A 21,342-nucleotide genomic window follows, 5' to 3' on the forward strand; every position below is an offset into this window, starting at 1 on the left:
TTCCCCAATTTTTTTAGCTAACATATGTTGGGTCTTACAATTGTGTGGTCTGTGTAGAGAAGATTGTCCATCGTGGCATATGTTCCACACATTTTGCAGTTCTCTCTCAAACAATTCTTCAGTGAGTAGTTAAATTAGACACTCAAAGCCTAACATGGTAGATAGTCCATTGTAGCGGGGATGTCAGGTACCACCATGGTCATAGCCTCATAACAATGTAGGAAACATACTGTTTGTGCAGAAGCTGCAATCTGCCCATGGATGCTAAGTAGTATGAGCCTGTCGAGTTTGGATCACAAGACCTCTGAGCAGTAGTTACCATTCCAGACAGCTGTTGTTGTGACAAGGTGGCACCAATGTAGAGAGCCCCTGATTATAGTGGGCCATACCATGGTGGACAATCCTCAATGATTAGGATCACACTTTTGCACATTGGTGGCAAGGCCCCAGCAGACTCAGTCAACAGAATGGATCAGTGAAATGCAAGAAGGTATGACCCAAAGGCTTTCCCTTCTCTGGCTACACCCTGGCAGGAAAGTAAATTAGACAGAGATGGTGAGAAATACTTCCCTTGGTACCTAGTTTGTATCTGAACTGATGGTGAGCTTTTTTTGGAGTACAAAACAATTATTCTTCATTTATTGACAAAAAATTTGGAGAAGTAGCATCCATTAGGAAACTCTCAAGCAGCTGCATTAATCACTAACAGCTACTCAATCATCGACATTACTCTCCTGGAAGAGGCTCAGTAACATTGCCTCCCCCCTCCCCAACCCCTGCCCTCCTAGAAGAGTGTCAACATGACCCAACCTTTCCTTCTGTTCTTATTACACCCCCTGCTCCCTCAGCTGAGGGTTACCTTCCTCTGAACCTCGTTAGCATACTTACCCCGGCTTGTGGCATGTCCATGGATATTTGGAATGGTGTCTCACAGGGATCCTTGCTGAGTGTGACACTTTTCCTGATAGCAATTAATAGGCTTGCAGAGGCGGTGGGGCCTATGGTCTTGCCGCCCATATATGTTGACTATATTAGTATTTACTACAGTTCATCTTGTTGGATACCAGGTGCAAAGCACCATCAAGAAAGTGCAATCCTGGACTCTCACACACAGTATCAAGTTTTTCACTACTAAGACTTGTCATGTACTTCTGCCAATGTAAAACTGTTCACCCACAACCAGAACTTCGCATTGAAAATGAACTGCTAAGTAAGGTACAGTCAAATTGTTTCTTTGAATTTTATTTCCTGCTCAGCTGATGTGGTTACAACATATTTGCAAGCTTAAAAAGACTTGATATGCTCCACTGCCTCAGTCACCCCTCGTGGGATGTGTATTGCTTCATGCTCTTGTGCCTGTACAAAGTACTAATCCTATCTCGTACAGGTTACAGATGTCTGACTTGCAGATCCACCGTCTCTTCGACATTACAGATAGTGGATCCAGTTCACCACTACTGGGTCTGACTCGCAACTGACATCTTTTAGATGAGCCCTGTGGACAGCCTTCTGGTAGGTACTGGGATTCCTTGTCTATGAATCAGATGTCAGCAGTTACTGCGAAATATGTCATATGCACCCACAGCTACTATGATCACCCAATTCACTACATCCTTTACTTGAAAGGGGGAAACCACCTCCCACTAGGTCCCCCAGGTCCAGTGTGTCAACAGCAGTTCACTTGGAGTCTCTTTACTTTGACTTTCGATTTCTTCCATTGAACCTTCGAATAAGGTTACCTTTGCCGAATTCCTCCCATGGTGCATACCTCATCCAAAGATCCAACTAGCCCTTTCAATAGGATCAAAGGAAGTGATGAAATGATACACCTGTCAGCATTAATTTTTCTCAGTTCTTGACAAATTTCCGTGTTCTACAGTCACCTGTGTTATTGACTCAGAGGTTGACAATCACATCTGCTGTGTATTCACACATTTCAGAAGCCATGAACAATATTCATGACCATTTGGATGTAGCATTTTTCATAGCAGAATTAGTGGACATTATCCAAGCCTTTCAGTATATTTGCATTCATTAAGATTTCCTGATCTTTAGTGACTTTCTACGCAGCCTGCAGGTCATAAACCGATTCTGTTCACAGAACCCATTAGTTTTGACCATACATAGTGTCTTTCCCACATCTACATTACTGGGAGTACAGTTGTATTCCTCTGGACCCCAAATCACCTAGAGATTCTGGAAAACGACCTTGCAAAGTGGTTAGCAAAGGATGCTACAGTAATGAAAACACTGGAGATTAGGATACCGAGATCTGAATTGTGGTCAATACAATGTTTTCAGCCTTTCGAGGCTTATAATTTTGAATTAGTCTCTTTGGCCAGTACAAACAGGCAACATACCATAAAGGAACCCATGACTGCAAGACAATTTTGCCTTCGCCCTTCTGTAAGGGAATTTATTGTCCATTGTTTACTATGTATTGGCCATGCATTGTTGGCTCATGCTCGTATGCTCAGGTGAGAGGATCCACCCCATTGTCATTGAAACACTCCTGTGGTGATCCATTTCCTTTTAAGAGTGCTCCAACTTTGCAGCTGAGAAGCTTGACAACTCTTTTTCTCTGCCATTGGTGATGAAGTCAAAGTGGCAGGCCAGGCATTATGTTTTATATGAGAACGATTTATATACACTCATTTAAAGCCTGTCAGCATGGTTTTGTGTCCCCTTTGCCATTCTGTAACTTGAACATTCAGTCAGTATCTGGTGGGCAACTGGACAGTTGTGGGAGTTGACTTACCACCGCAGGACTGGATTCGGGGGCCTCCAGCTGTTTCTGGCCAGTGCACCTCTATCCCATTCCACTGCATTTATTACCTTTCACCTTTGTGTTTTACTTCTGTGACTTGAGCTTTAAGCCTGTATTTTATTGCTGTTGGGGAAGGGACTAGACCTGCGGGAGGGGGGATCTCGGGCTGTTTCAGACCAGCACACCTCTCCTCACTCATTGCATTCCTTACCTTTTGACATTTTCTTTCTGTCTCTCCACTTTTGACATAGCTTTCTGCCTTGGAAAACATCAAATTGCTTCTCCATACTTTTTTATCCTTCTTTAGGCTTTGTTTATTAAAGGAAAACAGGGATGGATGACCTTGATGTCTAGTCCCTTTCAACCTCCCGAGAAACTCATTCCTTCATTCAAAAATAGTACATACTAGTGACCAAAGCAGAAACAGCTGAAGCAGGCTTGAAAGCCACACAATTAAAACAATGACTTAATATTTAGTTTTAAAACATTAAAATATTACTTTTTCCAGTCTCAAGCAAAAGATAGGAACTAAAAAGGAAAGGAGAGAAAGAAAAATCACTTGAATCCTGGATCAGGAGTCATAAGAAATACTGGAAAGGAATCAGAAACAGTACATGAACAGCCACCACACTTATTCCAGTGCTTTAATGAAATGATTGTAATCATTATGTGAAAGAAGAGTGTTAAATTTTATAGTAATCATAATAACAAAATGAAAATGACAGACAAAATAAGTAATGAAATACACTGGTGTCCAAAATTAAAGCAACAAATTGAAATTTTGCAAGGTTTGCATTTGTTTTGCTACAAAACATTATAAACAGGTAATAGTAAAGTAGAAACCATGTAAAGAATACAGAATGTAATCAACTTCAACATGCATAATGGTAGACAAAAATGTTCTTTGTTTTTTTTTTCCAACTTAACAGATTTGCACACACGTTCTGACAACTGGTTAATGTGCTCAGTATGGGGAGTGATCACCTCTGGCACCAATAGAGAGCAACAATGATGGAACGTGCTGTGAATGATTTCATCAATCTCATATTGAGGCAATAACTCCCATTCTTCCTGCAGAGCTGCTCACAAGTCTTGGAGAGAGGTTGGTGGATGCTGGTGTGATGCAACTTATCTCCCTAATGCATCCCAGACATGCTCTATGGGATTCAAATTGGGAGAGCGAGCAGGCCATGCTATGCATGCAATATCTTCTGTTTCCAAAAAAACATCAATTGCCCTTGCTCTATGAGGTCGAGCATTATTATCCATCAGTATGAAGTCTAAGCCCACAGCACCTTACAACCACCACGCATGAGATCCCAAGATCTCCTCACAGTACCTGACACCAGTTAAATCTTGCTGAGTCGCCCATACAATTTCATGAAGAGGTACTCCAGTGGTCAAGATAATACCTACCCACACCATTAGGGCTCCTCCGTGACATCAGTCTCTTTCCACAATATTTGTGTCCCAAAATCATGTTCCATGTGCCCTCCAGATGTGAATCTGTCGAGAATCGCTCTCTAGACCAAATTGATGCTCATTTGTGAAAAGAACATTGGCCCACTGTTCAACCGTCCAGGTGGCATGTTGACAGCTCCACTCTAGATGTTACATTCTGTGAAGACATACAAAAGGTAAACTTGAGGTAAACAAACAGGAGGTCTCCAACAATAAAGGCTGCTCTGCTGAAGCCTTTTGCATGTCATTTGCCTCGATACAACACATCCAGGAGATGCTGAAAGGTCAGATGCCAGTTACACTGCAGTACTAAGGTGGCACCGTCATGCCCGTACAGCCAAATAATGGTCCACTCTTTCTGATGTCACACGTCTCCTCATGAGAGAAACAACAGAACAATTCACATTGTGCCATCAGGCCACACCAGTTTGCAACTTCTGCTTCCATTCTTCCTATGGCCCTCCACAACAGACAGCCTGTAGGCATCTGCACTGTGCCAAACTGCACTGTCTGTGACTGTGTACGTAGTGATTGTGGATGCAAACACTACCCTGCTTGATAGGTGCCCTGACGTCATTGCTGGTTGTCCATTGATCGAAATGCCATCTTCCATGCAGTACATGATCTTAACAACATCTGTTTACAGTTTGTATGATTATATCATGAATTAGATACAGGATGGAGAGATAGCAGTTTGTTACTTAAATTTTGGACACCAGTGTATGTGAGAAAAAGTTGTGGGAGGTGAGTGAGGGGTTCAACATAAAATAAACATAATTATGAGGGAAGTAAAGAAGAAAAAATATATTTATTTTAATATAGAGACAGACAGACAGACAGACATATAGAATATAATTTTATAAAACTGTGAAGTTTGATGAGGTGAGCATTCATTTGGACTAGATAGATCAATTTGAGCAATCTGTTTTTATCTCCAGAGTTTCAGAATAATGGTGTTATAAATGGAGACCAAAATTCCAAGGTGTTGGAACAGTTCTCTGTTCTCATTGGAGGGTAATGGTAGCTGTATCTGTAGCATTCCATAATGTACATGTGCCACTCAGATGAACCAAAATGGCAAGCATCCCATGAATTCAGTCCTTGGTGGCTGAGGTCACATTTGGCTAGCCTGAGGTTCCTTAGGTCGGGACATGTCAGTGCTGTTATTCTTCTGCAATCTTAAGCTCTAAGCAAACTTCAGCAACCACTGTTAAATGTAATGGTAGAATGCCATGTGTCTCAAAAAGTGAGTCCTTGACATAATGGCTTGGGTCAAAATGATGGAAGAACATAAAAAAGTTTTTAAAGAAATGAGAAAAGAGTCTCAACCTCAATGTGTTCTGCATGCCTGTATGGTGGATGGCTGTAGAGTTAAAATAGTTGTTATTAGGCAATCTCTGCAGCACTTGTCACATCCCAGTTCTATTAGGCTTGTCCAGATAACATGGGACTCTCTCTGGATCAATCTGTATTTCCTTAGTGACCTGTTGGATGAAGATCGAATGTTCAAGGAGATCACTCACCGAGAAGCAGGAGCTTTGAGTCATTGACAGGTGCACGTGAAAAAGAAACAAAGCTTGCTAGGTTTTGGGGTAATCCTTTTTCAAACTAGAGTACACACACACACACACACACACACACACACACACACACACACACACACACACACACGTGCCCCTACATAGTGCCAGCTGGACACTATATGCATGTGCTGCATTTCGGCAGGTGGACTAAGCTAGGGTGGGGGTTGTTTCGGGAAGGATGGGTAGAGGGCGAGAGAGGCAGGGGTGGCAGGGAGAGGGGTTGGGGATGGGTGACTAGCAGCTCAGAGGGAGGCAGTTGTATTGCTCACTAAGAATGCAGGAGGGAGGGGTGGCAGGCACATGGGCAAGGCATGTGGTGCACAGTTGCCAGAGCCAGTGGGACTAAAGGTGATGTGGGGATATGAAATGGGAGATGGTGGCTGGACAGAGGAAGGGAAAACTTGGATGGAGGCTGTGGGGTCAGTGGGTTACTGCAGATGAGATGAGGACAATGACTGGAACGAAGAATGTTTTGGAAGGATCCCCCCCCCCCCCCCTCCCCACAATCTGTGTAGTTCAGAGAAGCTGGTGGCGGAGAGAAGAACCCATATGTCCCAGGTAATGAGGTAGCAATTGAAATTGAGCATGTTATGCTCAGCTGTATGTTGTGCTACTGGACAGCCATGCATCACTTGCCTGGCCTGTGCACCTGTCACATCTCCCTCCCACATTCCAAGCCGACAAACTTGCAGCCTCCCATCAAGACACTAGCTACCAAACCCGAAATCCTTTCCCTGCCTCTCACCCCTTTCTCCCTCTACTCACTAGCACTAGGTGTGTGTGTGTGTGTGTGTGTGTGTGTGTGTGTGTGTGTGTGTGTGTGTGTGTCGAAAAAGGATTACTTTTTTGTTGTGCCCATTGATGAGTCAATGCTTCTGCTTTTTAGTTACTGGTCTCCTCTAGTCCAAAGCATTTATTTGTTTGATTACTTTATGTTTGGTTCCCACATCCAGATTTTACCTCCACTTTTTCCAATTTTTTCTGAAGTGTGGGCCATGCTGATCATCGAATACTAAGTGTGGTAGCCAGTCCATGTGTGGAGGTGTCAGGTACCTGTGGGTGGTAGCCCACTGATTATGCAGGGAATCCATTATGGGTGCCTGAACTGTTATCTCATTGTGCATTGTAGTTACCTGCCCATTTGTGGGCACTGTGACTCTGAGCAATGATCATCAAGTCAGGTGGCCATTGCTCTGGCTCGGTGGCACCCTTGGGGAGAATCCTCAACAGAAGTAGATGGCACCGGGACAGATATCTTACACAGGGAAAAGATTTAAGTTATTAGCTGGTGGCCATGGGGCTCCCTATAGTATCTGCAGATGGATCTGAATGCTTCAGTGCAGATATTTACAGTTTCAAGAACTTTCCCTTCTTGGCCACGTCATGGGAGGAAAGCAGAATCAAACCATATAGGGTGCCCATCCAGTCTCCAAATGCTTTAGAAGAAATTTTATTTGAAGGGTACCAGCCACAGCTTTCAAACACTTTCTCAACATGAGTTCTCACGGTGGCACACTTGCTTGATGGATCCTGTAAGCGTCAGTATCATGTCACTCTTCCTTTTGCTGAATAAGTTAACATCAGATGACTCTTTCTGCCTTTCCCAGTAACAGTAGCTACACACACTATCCAGACAACTAATAGGGTATGTGGGAGCTGAGTCACACGTGTGATTGATGGAGACTCTTGGAGGGTAGTATGCAGTGTAGACACCCTCTTGTACTTCAGTTTTTGGCTAGAGCGGACGACTAGAGCTCTCCAGCCCTGTTCACCAGGACTGACCACCAACCACACAAATGTGAACCACCTCTTTTCATGCTTCCTATTCCTCTGTTTTATTCATCCACCTAGACTGGCAGTCGAACTTTACTTCTGCCTCCAGGCGAGCCCTTTTGTATCCTTATTATTGAGAATACACTAAAGTTCAATGAATTTCACACTTTAATTTGAGAAACCTCCATTACAACACCTCCCACTCCCATCCTGACCTGGCTCCTCTTCCTTTACACCTGCATGAAACAGCAGAAACATACTCCCCTCAGTTCCTGGTGTACACCTCAACTGATGGAGGATTCTTTCTATCTACTAAATCTGTGTTTGTGGTAGATAATACTGAAAATGTATTTGGAGAAATCTTTTCCGTGAAGTAAGCTATGAAATGATTCTGTCTTAATTAAAGTAGGCAGCTCCTAATTGTTCCTGGGCGTTATTCCCTTGGAAGAAACAGGTTTACATACATGTTACCACAAGATTGCATAAGGACTTGAACATGGTACAGAATATATTTTTTCACCAGGACGTAACAGTCCAGATGGATGAGGAATTCTGCAAACAGTTGGAGAAGCATGGGGTCTACTTTGTACATTGCCTACATCGATGCCCACTAAACAAGATTGACACCTCAACTTTTAAGAATGTTCATGTCCCAAGAAAGCTAAAATAATGGTCTATTGTTTTGATGTGAAGCCATAATTCTCACCCCTGATGCCGTGGTTTAAATGCCAATGTGTCATGCATATATCTTCCTGTTCTGCAAACAGTCAAATTTATTGGGACTGTGGTCAGTTGCTTCATGAAAACTTGCCATGTGAGCAATCACTGTTCTGTGTCTGTTTACTAAATTATTACATGCTCCAATTACGAAAGTATGCTACCTTAATAAAGGAACGTAAGGCCCAGGAACTTAAGGCCTCTCATATGTTTGAACACAAAAAAAAGTATGGCCGCTTGCATCCCATCCCAATAGCACTGAATGTTGCCATAACTGTGGTCAGGTCACTGGCAGTACCTTGAATACTTCCTCCCTCCATTGCCTTGGCAATGAAGTATGGTAGTCAAGCAACTAAATTAAACCATGTAGGATGTAGGCCCTCTCATCTTTTGGTTCATGCAACACTGGCTTTCTCTGTCTTCACTTGACTTAGCCTGTAACCCATGAACCATTAAAGTATATGATGGATCAAAATGGGATAGTAAATGGTTATGACTTTCAGTTATGCTGGTCCTTATGACAAATAGTACTCAAATGTGAATATGTTGATATTCAAATTCCTGTAGGTTTGAACTGTAACTTACACTGCTGAGACTCTCACACAAGCATCACATGTGGTGAAAATGCCAGAAATAAACAAATCACCTCAGGATTTTCAAAAATGTGCTTTGTTTTATGACTACACTAAAGAGAAAATACCTCTGGGGATCTCAACTCTCCACTCATGACTGGGGATGCCGCATGCCCCCCCCCCCCCCCCCCCTTGCAAGCATGTACCAGTGAAAGGGCTCCCCAGAAGTACAGACCAACCAGTAGCTTAAGGAGCTACAGATTGCTGGTCTCAAAGCTGCCTGCTCCTCTTCAGTTCCTATTACACTCACAGTTGATAAGCCCTTACAAAAGTCCAGACCTTCTAAAGTTGTTAAAGAGGTTGGGTTGGGTTGTTTGGGGGAAGAGACCAAACAGCGAGGTCATTGGTCTCATCAGATTAGAGAAGGATGGGGAAGGAAGTCAGCCATGCCCTTTCAAAGGAACCGTCCTGGTAGTTGCCTGTAGCGATTTAGGGAAATCACGGAAAACCTAAATCAGGATGGCCGGACGCGGCATTGTTAAATAGGAAAAAAATAAATTGCAGCAGAAGGCTACTCTGAGACCCTGGAGCTAGTAAACATCCCTCTCCCCTGCTTCAAGAAATGCATTTCACTGATGATTATTCCCCAGCCCTTCAAGGTCACTGTGCTTTCTGTTGGAACTATATTCACTCTGAGAGAGCATCTGACATGGTCTTACATTAATTTGCACAGAAGTCAGAGAGTGAATGCCTCTCCGTACCACATTAGAAGCTGCAGCAATGTGAGTGTGAATGACCCCGCCAGTTACCATATAGAACATCTGTTTACCCCTGACCATGACACTGACATAACTTGAGATGGCCACTTTAATCTTTTCCCCTTTCTCCTACTTGGGGATATAATGTGTTTTGTATTCAACGTGTCTCGCAGCTTCCATATAGTTGATGAAAGACATTTTTATCTGCATTTTTATCACCAATATTTTTCTTTTTTTACAAATATCCTCATCCAAAGATGAAGCAGTCTTTCAAATGAAACATAAATTTTTATATATTTATTAGCAATGGGCAAAAGAAACATGGAGATCACACACATTACCAAAACAAAGTAAAATTACACAAGAAATGATGATATTGATGTCTTTGGCATCAAAATATGTCACTGATATATGAAAACATGATTTACCTCATTTATATTTACTACTTCATATCTAAGAATTCATCTATTGAGCAGAAGGAGTTGTCATTCAGAAATTCTTTTAATTTGCTTTTAAATGTTGGTTGGCTATCTGTCAGACTTGTAATACTATTTGGCAAATGACCAAAGATTTTTGTGGCAGCATAATTTACCCCTTTCCGTGCCAAAGTGAGATTTAATCCAGAATAGTGAATATCATCCTTTCTTCTTGTGTTGTAGCTATGCACTTCACTGTTATTTTTGAACTGGGATGGTTTATTAATGAGAAATTCCATAAGTGAATATATGTATTGCGAAGGTACTGTGAATATCCCGATTTCCTTAAATAAATGTCTGCAAGGTGATCTTGGGTGGGCTCCAGCTGTAATTCTGATTACATGCTTTTGTGCAATGAATACTTTCTCTCTTAATGACTAATTGCCCCAAAATATGATGCCATATAAAAGCAGTGAATGAAAATAGGCATAGTAGTCTAATTTACTGATATGTTTATCACCAAAATTTGCGATAACCCTAATAGCATAAGTAGCTGAACGCAACTGTTTCAGCAGATCATTGATGTGTTTCTTCCAGTTCAATTTCTCATCAATGCACACACCCAGAAATTGTGAGTATTCTACCTTAGCAACAGATTTCCATTCATAGTCTATATTTATCAATGGTGTTATGCCATTTACTGTACAGAATTGTATAAACTGTGTTTTCTCAAAATTTAGTGAGAGTCCATTTGCAGAGAACCACTTAATAATTTTCTGAAAGACATTATTTGCAATTTCCTCAGCTGATTCTTGCTTCTTGGGTGTAATTACTGTACTTGTATCATCAGCAAAAATAACTAACTTTGCATCTTCATGGATATAGAGTGGCAAGTCATTATTATATATTAAGAACAATAAGGGACCCAAGACTGGACCCTGTGGGACACCATTCTTGGTACCTCCCCTGTTAGAGGACTCTGCTGGTTTTTGTAGACTATCTGTACTGTTAATTTCAACCTTCTTCATTCTTCCAGTTAAGTATGAATTAAAACATTTGTGTGCACTGTCCCACAATACTTAAGCTTATCTAGAAGAATTTCATGATTCACACAATCAAAAGCCTTTGAGAGATCACAAAATACCCCAATGTGTGATGTTCAGTTACTCATTGCATTTAATATTTGATCAGTGAAAGCATATATAGCATTTTCTGTTGAAAAGCCTTTTTGAAAACCAAATTGACATTTTGTTAGTTGTTCATTTTTACAAATATGTGATGCTACTCTTGAATACATTACTGTTTCAAGAATTTTGGATAAAGCGGTCAGAAGTGAGATTGGGTGGTAGTTGTTAGCATCAGATCTATCCCCTTTTTTATGCAATGGTTTAACAATAGCATATTTTAGTCTATCTGGAAAAATTCCATTTCAGTGAGCTGCTACATATGTGGCTGAGAATCCTACTTATTTGTTGGGATCAAGCTTTTAGTACTCTGTTGGAAATGCCATAAATTCCATGTGAGCATTTACTTTTGAGTGAATTTATTATTTTCGTAATTTCAGTAGGAGAGGTGGGTTGAATTTCAATTTTATCAAATTGCATAGGTACTGCCTCTTCCATATACTGCCTTTCATTTTCTAATGACTAGCTGGAACCTATTTTCTCTACAACACTTAAAAAATGATTATTAAAAATGTTTTCTACTTCTGACTTCTTGTTAACAAACTTTTCATTGTGTTCGATATAAATACAGTCTTCCTGTTCTCTCGGTTGCCCTGTTTCTCTTTTCACAATATTCCAAATTGTTTTAATTTTATTATCAGATGTGCTAATCTCGGACATAATGCAGATACTTCTGGACTTTTTAATAACTTTTCTTAATACAGTGCAGTAGTTTTTATAATGTTTCATTGTTTCGGGATCATTACGCCTCCTAGCTATAAGATACTTTTCTGTTTTCAAGATGTTTTTATGCCTTTAGTAAGCCATGGCTTTTTACATGGTTTCTTACAATTATATTTCACTGTTTTCTTAGGGAAACTGTTTTCAAATATACTCACAAAGGTATCATGAAATAGGTTAAATTTTAAATTAGCATCATGTTCCCTGTACACCTCATCCGAGTCTAACTGTTGCAAGCTTTCCCTAAAATTTTGAAGTGTTTAGTCATTAATGGAACACATTATTTTGGAGGACTGTTTTGCATTACTGTATGGAGCTATATCATGTACTGTAACTAGCTGTGCATCGTGATCAGACAGACCATTCTTAACAGGAAAAGTTTTTATTTGATTGAATTTATCTTGGTCTATGAAAACATTATCTATCAGTGTGCTGCTTTCCTGTACCACCCGAGTAGGAAAATCAATAACTAATGTCAAATTGAAAGAACCAAGTAATACTTCAAGGTCAAGCTTTCTATCTGACTCTTTCAGAAAATCTACGTTGAAATCCCCACAAACAAAATTTGCTTTTCTTTGTCTGACAGGTAGCACAACAAATAATCCAAGTTTTTGAAAAATAGTTGAAAATTTCCCAATGGGGACCTATACATGGCTACAAATGTAAAAGTGCCTTTATTTAGTTTAAGCTCACATGCACATGCTTCTGAGTGTTGCCCTACGCAAAACTTTTTAGTTTCCAAATTTTTCACACCTTGGCTGATTTTAACATATATGGCAACTCCTCCTCTCTGCATAGTGTCTCTACTTACGTGTGCTGAAAGCTTATGTCCACCTACATTTACCATTTCCATACGTGTGACTATATGATGTTCAGACAGGCATAGTTCATCTATTCCACCCTCAGTTTCTAAATCTTCTATACAAACAAGAAGCTCATCTACTTTGTTGTTTAATTCCCTGATATTCTGATGTAATATATTAACATTATTTTTTATTGTACTTTTATGTGAATTTTGTGACATACTAACATTATTTTTCACTGTACTGTTATGAGAATCTTGTGATACTTTCACATCACTAGTACCTGCCTGTCTGAACTTTTCATTAAGCTTAATTTAAATCAGTGTAAGATGATTGGATACTGATCTTAGCCTAAAAGAGTTCTCCCATGAGTTTCAGTGCCCCCCCCCCCCCCCCCGTAAAGATTTTGCTATCACCCCAGCCAGTTTACCCTTCCCTTTCCTATACTGAGATGCAGGCCATGTCTTGTGAAGTCCCACCTACCAATACCATCAACAGGAACCAAACCTATGTTTGACAAAGTAGCTGCCTGAAGCAGCTGATCTAGCTCCATATTGACCCTCCTGACAGAGCTGTTCAATTGGGGCCGGTCATACCACATGAAAGCAGGAACCAAGCTAACATTTGTAGGGTTCATTGCAGATGCTATTTTTACCAGGTAACACTCAATATTGTAGCCCTGATCCCTATCAATACTGTTTCCCACTCCAACCACTACCGCAACATGATCATGCTTTGTAAAACCATTGCACAATGATCCTACATCCTCTATCACTTGGCTAAGACATGCACTGGGCTTGAAAATACTTGTGACCTGGTACCTGTCACCTAATTTTTCCTGCAAAATCTGGCCCACACCTCTTCCATGGCTACTTCCTAACAACAGAACTTTCCTCTTACTTTCTACTTTTTTTTGCAACAGTTGGTTTCGTAGTGAATGTCTGTTGAGTGCTGACTACACTTACAGCTACTTGAGCCTCTTCCTTAGCTGACTGAGGTAGCAAGGCAAATCTATTGTTTGTGCCAATGATGAAACTATCTGATACTGTTCTCTTTCTGTGGCCCCTGTTCCTTGCTACCACTTCCCACCTGTCTTCACCCTCCTCCCCCCTTAACCTCATCAGTTCCTCCCTTGCACTATCCAGTTCAGCCTGAAGGGCTCTAATCTTCCCTTCTTGTTCCGCTATTTTCCTATCCTTTGAACATAATCTGCAATACCATGGAAGAGACCCTTTTTTTCCAATTCCCATGCCACTACATTCACCCCAATGTAACCATCTGCCACAACAGCTGCACAGAACCCCAGGGCCACTGGTGATGAGCATGTGCAAAAGACCAGTCCAGTAAATTCAAAAAACATATGTCCAAATAAAAATGTCTTACATCAATTTAAATATGCCCTACCCTCAAGGGGGAGGGGAGGCGGGGGGGGGGGGGGGGGGAAGTGGGAGAGGGACAGGTACTACATCATCTAGTAGTGGCCTCCTCATTGGCCTACTTCTTTCCAATCTTGATCTGTCTTCTTCTCAATGACAGTACCCCTATCCCCTTTAGTGTCACCCATGGCAACTTTTCAGCTATCGATCTTAAGATCTCTTCCGCAGGGTAATTGATTTGCTACAATGGCAGTTATACAGTGATTTTTGTGACTGGCCATTTTATGCTGATCCTGTCACTTCGTTATTACTGGCCAATGGATCAGTGGCCACACTGTGCTCTCCAAAGAGTCAACTGTCATTAGTATACTGCAGCCATCACTTTCCTCCCCTCTATGTCTAGCTACGTTGACAATGTTGCTGGATATGTCAGCCCAGCAATCACCCACACTGCTGGAGCAGCTATCCCACTTTCTATGAGACCCCTCCACTGGTGGCTGGGACCATGGTGGACCAAAGATATTGTAACTGCTATTCATGATCATTGAAGGGCCCTGCAATGTTTCAAGCAACATGCCCTCATCACTTTTAAGTGGTTCCGTGCAACAGCTTGCTGTCCAAATAAACACTGTGAGAAGTAATGCTGGGAGTGCTGAATCTCCTCTTTGGAAACATAAACACCTTCATACCAGGAAGTGGCCAAGTTCCATTGTCTACTTAGCCGCCAATGATCAAAACTAATCTAGGTCTCCTCCTTCATGGTTCTTGCTGAACACCTCATGACCCAATATGTGTCGGCTTTGGCATCCTCATCTTCCCTGGCTATCCAAATGCATAAAAGCCATGTTGAAGACATCCTTAAATCTCTCTGTCCTTTACCCCCTGCAACCCTGAATTACATTGTAAACCGTTCACTAACTGGTAATTGCTTGAGACTCTTAACTGATCTCATGATATAGCCACATGCCCTGACTCAATTCATAACCAGATGATCCAACATGTGAATACAACTCACAGACTCCATGTACTCAGAGTCTTAAGCCATATTTGACCAGAATGTGTTTTCTTTTCACACTGTCATCATCCCAATTGTTAAGCCAGGCAAAAGGCCAACACCCATCAACAGGTACTGACCAATTAGCCTCACCAACATCCTCTGCTAATTGCTTGAAAGGATGGTACTACAAAAATTATGCTGGGTTCTCAGATCATGGGACCTTTCTCGCCCTGTCAGTGTGCTTTCTAGAGAGCATGTTCTACAACTGACATTGTGGTTAGGTTGAAAAAACCAATGCAACAGACGTTCTACAAAGCTGCCTTCAAGTTTTATTAATCAATTTTTATCCCTACCTTCATTTCGTGTTAGAGTTAATACATTGCTCAGCTCTATGTATGGGTCCAAGAGAGTGGCATATGTCAGGGCTTTGTGTTGTGAGTGTTATTCTCGGTCTTATAGCCTCTAGAGGCTTCCAACTTCCATTGGAACAGTGGCTACCTTCATACTTATGTCAATGACTTTTGCATTTGATATAGCTCTGAATGTGTAATCTTGGCTGAACACCAGCTCCAAGGAGTCACCCAAAGAGCTTCTGGTAGACCCTTTCCCATGGTTTTGAATGTTCTCCTGCAAAAATGTGTTTCTGTCATTGTACAATGATTTATCATGAGTCAGAACTCTGCATGGGTACCTTTTTCTTGATGTTGTGCAATCCTGTTTTTATGACTCCTCTTTGATTGAAAAAAAAAATGACATGGTTGCCCCACATTTGTTAGCTTACAAGTGGCACTTTGCAAAGCCTTAACTTTCATTGCTTTCTCACCCACCCCTTTTATGGTGTGAATCGTGCTACTCTACTCCATATTTACCAGGCGCTGGTATCATCCAGGCTGGACTGTGGCTGGCAGGTGTGCAGTTCAGCGACACTTATCTTTGTGGAGTATGGCTGGCTGGCTGGCTACTGATATCGTCCAGACTATTCCTGTAAACAATTTCCTCAACGAACTGGGTATCTTACCTCTTCAGTTTCAATGGTACCAAATCTTCTTCACTTGTGTAATCAACATACAACATTTTCCTAAAAATCCAGCTTAATGAATTCTTTATTCATGCAGTGCATCTCAGTTCTTTAGGAGAATCAGTTTGCTAATATCATTTACGTGGATGGCTCTAAAACCATCAACAGGATGGGTTATACCTTTACATCTCCTGCTGGTCATGAACAGCTTTTGTTTCTGGAAATGAGTATTGTTTTTAGAGCAGAGCTGATAGCCATTAACAGAGACCTATGTTTTACTGAACTGACCTCCATGAATTGTGTTTTAATTTGTAGTGACTCAATGAGCTCTTCCAGGTCATTGATTGATGTTACTCTTTGTTACCCTTTGATATCTGCTAGTCATGATCTTCTCTCTGACCATTGTTGTACTACCTGCTTGGTTGTCTTTTTCTGATCTTAAGTCATATAGATATCCTGGAGAATGAACTGACTGACTGTGTGACTAGAGAAAAGATTACTTGCTCAACATTCACTTTGACAATCCTGTGTGTGGATTAGCATGTGCAGATACAGTCTGTACTTCCTCAGAGGTGGAAGATAATATAGTGGCCTAGTGCCCCCTCAAATAATCTAACCACTATGACAGAGACTACAGCTACATGAAATTCCTCCATCAGTTCCTCTGAGAAGGAATCTCCTGTCCTACATTGCCTTCATGTCAGTCATGCTGGATTATCCGATAGTTTTCTGTCATGTAGTGAGCCACCCCAATGTTGTTGTTGTGGAGTCTTACAGACAGGCATCCTGGTGGAATGAAGCCTCCTGGCCCTCCATATGAAGCACAGGTCCCACATTCTTCACCTCTGATGCTGGTAGATGACTTATGGATATTTCAACTGGTTCATCGTTTCTTCTGAGAAAACTGTCTTTATTGTCAGATATAACATTTAAAACTGTTTTCAGGGTAGGGGCAGTGTGTTTGTTTGGGTTGGTGTGTCTGCTGTTGCACGTGGGGCCTTCATGGGCCTTGACCCTACCTCCTCTGCCAGACACCCTGGCATTCCCTCTTGTTTTAATTTGTTTCAGATGTGGTTAGATCTTTCTTCTGCCCCACTCTATTTTAGCTAGCTTCAGGTGTGGTTAGATCTTTCTTGTGCCACCACTTGACTGTACTTATCCATCTACTGACCTGATTATTTCTCTCACTTTATTTTACTACTGTGGTCCTTGTGCTTATCATTATGTTTTAAGCCTTCTCTCTTTTACTACTATAAATCTTCTGGGTAGAAAGCATTATGTATTCCATTACTGTCTTAGCCTTGCAACTTCACATAGTTGTCATATACACATTCCTGCCCATACCTTTGTGGACTGCTGTTAGGTAATAAATCTTTCAGTTGCAGTTACTAAATCACAGCTTGTAATCCATACAGTATTCTTTTCTAACCTCATGTCACAATCTGTGTGTGTGTGTGTGTGTGTGTGTGTGTGTGTGTGTGTGTGAGTAAGTAAGTAACTAACTAACTAACTAACTTAACTAACTAACAAACAAACAAACATCCTTAAAGATAGTGCTCTGGCATTGTTTCAGGTCACGTAATAAGAACAAAAATTATTGAAAGTGCATCGGATTCAGATAACACAGCATCAGTACTAATTTTCCTTGTCGCCTTATGGAAAGTTTCAGCAGGAAAAAATGAACTTTTAGTGAAGCATATTTCAGAACATCTTCCACCAATATGTGAAAGAATGGTATTGGCTGAACGAGAAATTTATTTCAGTCTCATAGCTAGGAATGATGTTGACCAGCTGAAGACATTTCTGGATGCAGAAAATGCTTTTTACAGAAGGATAAAGACTGATAGTTTTCATGACCTAGAACATATTTTAAATAATTTGAAAATCCATGATGGAACATTTAGTGTAAAAGAAATTTTCATACGAATGATAAATATAAGAAGACACTGGATTGAAGATATTGTGGTGAGTCTCTCTACTTATTAACATTTATAAATTTCTGTATTTTAATTATTTCCTGTATTTTTCTGCCCCTCTATTTTATTACTTAGGAGTAGAACTCTGATGAAAACAAAACCTTAAGGATTCCTTATCCTTGATACTAGCCAATGGGGAAAGAACAACTGAACAGGTTTTTATGCTCCCATCTTCAATACAGTGTGTTATGGATCAGGGGTGGTAATGTTATCGGAGGGATGCCCCTTGCCAATTGTTGAGCCCTGAGGACACTCGGCTAACCTACCCACTTACTGACCTGATTAGTTCACTCAGTCTGTTTTACTCTTGTCAGTCCTTCTGATGTCCATTATGCTTTAAGCCTTTTCACTTTTACTATTATGAATCTTCTAGGTGATATTCATTATTCTATTACAGTCATAGCCCAGCACTGGGTTGGCAAGAAGTCAAAAATGCTAAGCTTTCTCTCACTGCAGGTGAAGCCTGTTGGAGCCCTTGTCTGCTTTATGACCTACACACCAGTCAGACTCATATACCTTTACATCTCTTTGAATTCTATCTTCATCTCTGGCATCAATATTGCTTTCAGTTCTTTGATTTTATCACTTCTACATACTATTACAATTCACTCAAATTTCTGCCTGATATCACTAACTCCAAAGCAACTATCTCTTGGTGCTGATGACTTTGCTGTTTAGCCCCTTAAACCCCTTTTTGTTCATAATGATGAGTTAACCCAGAATATTTTGCCATAAAACATTGGTGAATGGAAACAGGCAATGTAAATCAAATCTGATATTATCCATAATGTAAAAGTTGTAGAACTTACATCATTTTTATTCTTAAGCAATAAATTCTATAAATTTTATTTCAGCTGTAAGCGAGACAATATGCAATGTGAGACATATCGGTGAAAAGAATGCACTTTATGAGAAGGAAGCATAAAAACCTGTTCAACAGTTCTTTCATCATCAGCTAGTATCAAAGATAAGAAATTCTGAAAGGTCTTACTTTCAGTGTTGTGCTACTCCTAAAGATGATGTACACCATTCTCAGAGCTCCGATTTAAGATAGCTTAAAGTGTTAATTTCATTCAGTTAGTGGGATCACATGAATAATTATGTACCTGAAAATCCAGTAACAATGTAGCAGAGAAAAGATATTTTTTATTCAGGAAATAGTGTGGTGGCTAAAGACAGGCGGAATAATATGTAAATTAGGAAATGAAGCTAGTAAGGAAGCAGTAAGAAAGCATGTACCTAATGCCACACTTTGTCAAATACATAAAAGAAATAAATACTTATGTTAGGAGGGATTGTACTTCAGGAAAATACCATGACAACATGCAGCTGAGGCTCTTTGCACTGCAGAGTATAATCTTCATCTGGTGCTCTGTGTTTATTTCATTCTGTCCTCTAGTACCCATACATTCTCATTTTGATTTTTTGGTTACCTATCTACTAACATCTCAGTGAAAATTATATTTAATAATTATATAACAAACCTATTGTACAAATTCTAAATGTTTTAACGCTATAGTGAAAAAGATACCTTTCAAGGTGTGTGAAGCATCTACTGAGAACATTCATGCTTTGTCAAGCCTCATGTTGGAAGAAATCTTTGGTATCATGTATTCTTCAGCATTTGAACATAATATTTTTGTGTCCAGTTCCTGTTGCCAGACTGCAAATTTCATTTCTTCGAATGCTGTCTCAAACTACAGTTCTACGTTTCTCTAACATTTCTCCTCTGTCCACACAGCTTTGAACTTCTTTCCTTTTCCTTCTATCTTTGCCTGGCCCGGAACTTCTCTCTGTTGTCTTGTACTAGACATTTTTAACAGCAGTAAATACAATTCCAGGGAGATCTCCAATTCATTCTCAGAGCTCTGGAGATCCTAAAGGTGTTTTACTGATATTAATCTGTTTACTACTCTCACCCATTCTATGACACTGATCCTACTCATGATACAAAAATCTTTCTGTATCATTGTTGTTAGTTTGACTATTTCTGCAGTGACTAACCTGTAGTTCTACTTTGTCAGATTAGATGTACAAGCTGATTATAATCAAAATTCCAGTTTCAAAATGCTGTATAAAAAAAAAAAACACTTGCTGCTCAGAATGATGTCAAATTTGAATGGAATATTATCAACAGAGGAGGAAACATTGTGGGTGAGAAAATTAATGAAAAATTTCCCACTAGATGGCCATGTAAGCATAAGAACATGAGTAGGTTCAGTTACAAATGACAGTTGAATCGCAGTACAGTGGCTATGGGTTACACATTAAACCAACCATACTTTGCAATGTGCATGACAGCACAGCTTTAGAATTCAATAGTTTTGATGCTATTAGTTAGGTAAGCCCATCCACCACAGCAAAGTCATACCACCTCAGATGGGGAACCTCAGTTTTTAAATGCCCTGAGGCCAAAAACTGCATTAAAGGCAACAATGAAATTGAGTTTTTACACTACTGTGGCACAGGCACAGGACGCTCATTATGGTGACCACCATTTTCTGCCACAAGTTGAAATCCAGACACACCATGTTCCACAACAGATTGGAGTGTCTCTGGGGTCATGTTCAAAATTTGTTGCACAGTGCGTGCATTCAGTTCAGCTACGTATGTAATCAGAGCACTCAACATGGCATCTTTCAGACAACCTCACAGCCAGAAGTCACTGGTCCAGATCAGGTGATTTGCATGACCAGGCTGTAGGGAAATAAATGATGGTTGATAATTCTAGAATTTCCAAAATGCCTCTGCAGCAGCTGCTTCACTGGTTGTGTAATGTGTGGAGGAGCGCTGTCTTGCATAAAAATGATCCTACCCACACATCCATGCTGTTAAAGGCATGTAATGATTTTGATATGCAAGACACCCATAGCATTCACCAGTGATGGTACAGGTAAGAGGACCCACAGGACACATCTCCTTGAAATAATATGGCCCTACAGTAAATGATGGCATCAACCCACACCACACACTTTTGCAGAATGAAGTGGTGTCAGTTGATGTACAAGTGGATTTCTGCATTTTTGTGTATTGACATGCCTTGGCTATTGAAATGAGCTTTGTCTGTCCACAGAACGTTCCGTGACCATTCATTGTCCACTTCCATGCAAGCAAGAAATTCTAGAGCAAATGTTTGTCTTACTAGCAGGTCAGCATGAAGCAACTCCTGAACATGGGTAATTTTGTATGGATAGAAATGGGGGGTGCATTGTGCTCATAGC

At 40.6% G+C, this 21,342-nt stretch overlaps 1 protein-coding gene across 1 annotated transcript in view; it reads left to right on the forward strand.

Annotated features, from left to right (window-relative positions):
- The window catches only part of LOC124721170 (zinc finger FYVE domain-containing protein 26), a 423,927-nt gene that overhangs the window by 23,972 nt on the left and 378,613 nt on the right, over nucleotides 1-21,342 (forward strand). The window contains exon 4 of the mRNA XM_047246006.1: nucleotides 17,719-18,110. Coding sequence (XP_047101962.1) covers nucleotides 17,719-18,110 — 392 coding nt within the window. The remainder of the gene's footprint in view (nucleotides 1-17,718; nucleotides 18,111-21,342) is intronic.

The sequence above is a fragment of the Schistocerca piceifrons genome, chromosome X (genome assembly GCF_021461385.2).
Source record: "Schistocerca piceifrons isolate TAMUIC-IGC-003096 chromosome X, iqSchPice1.1, whole genome shotgun sequence".
NCBI lineage: Eukaryota > Metazoa > Arthropoda > Insecta > Orthoptera > Acrididae > Schistocerca > Schistocerca piceifrons.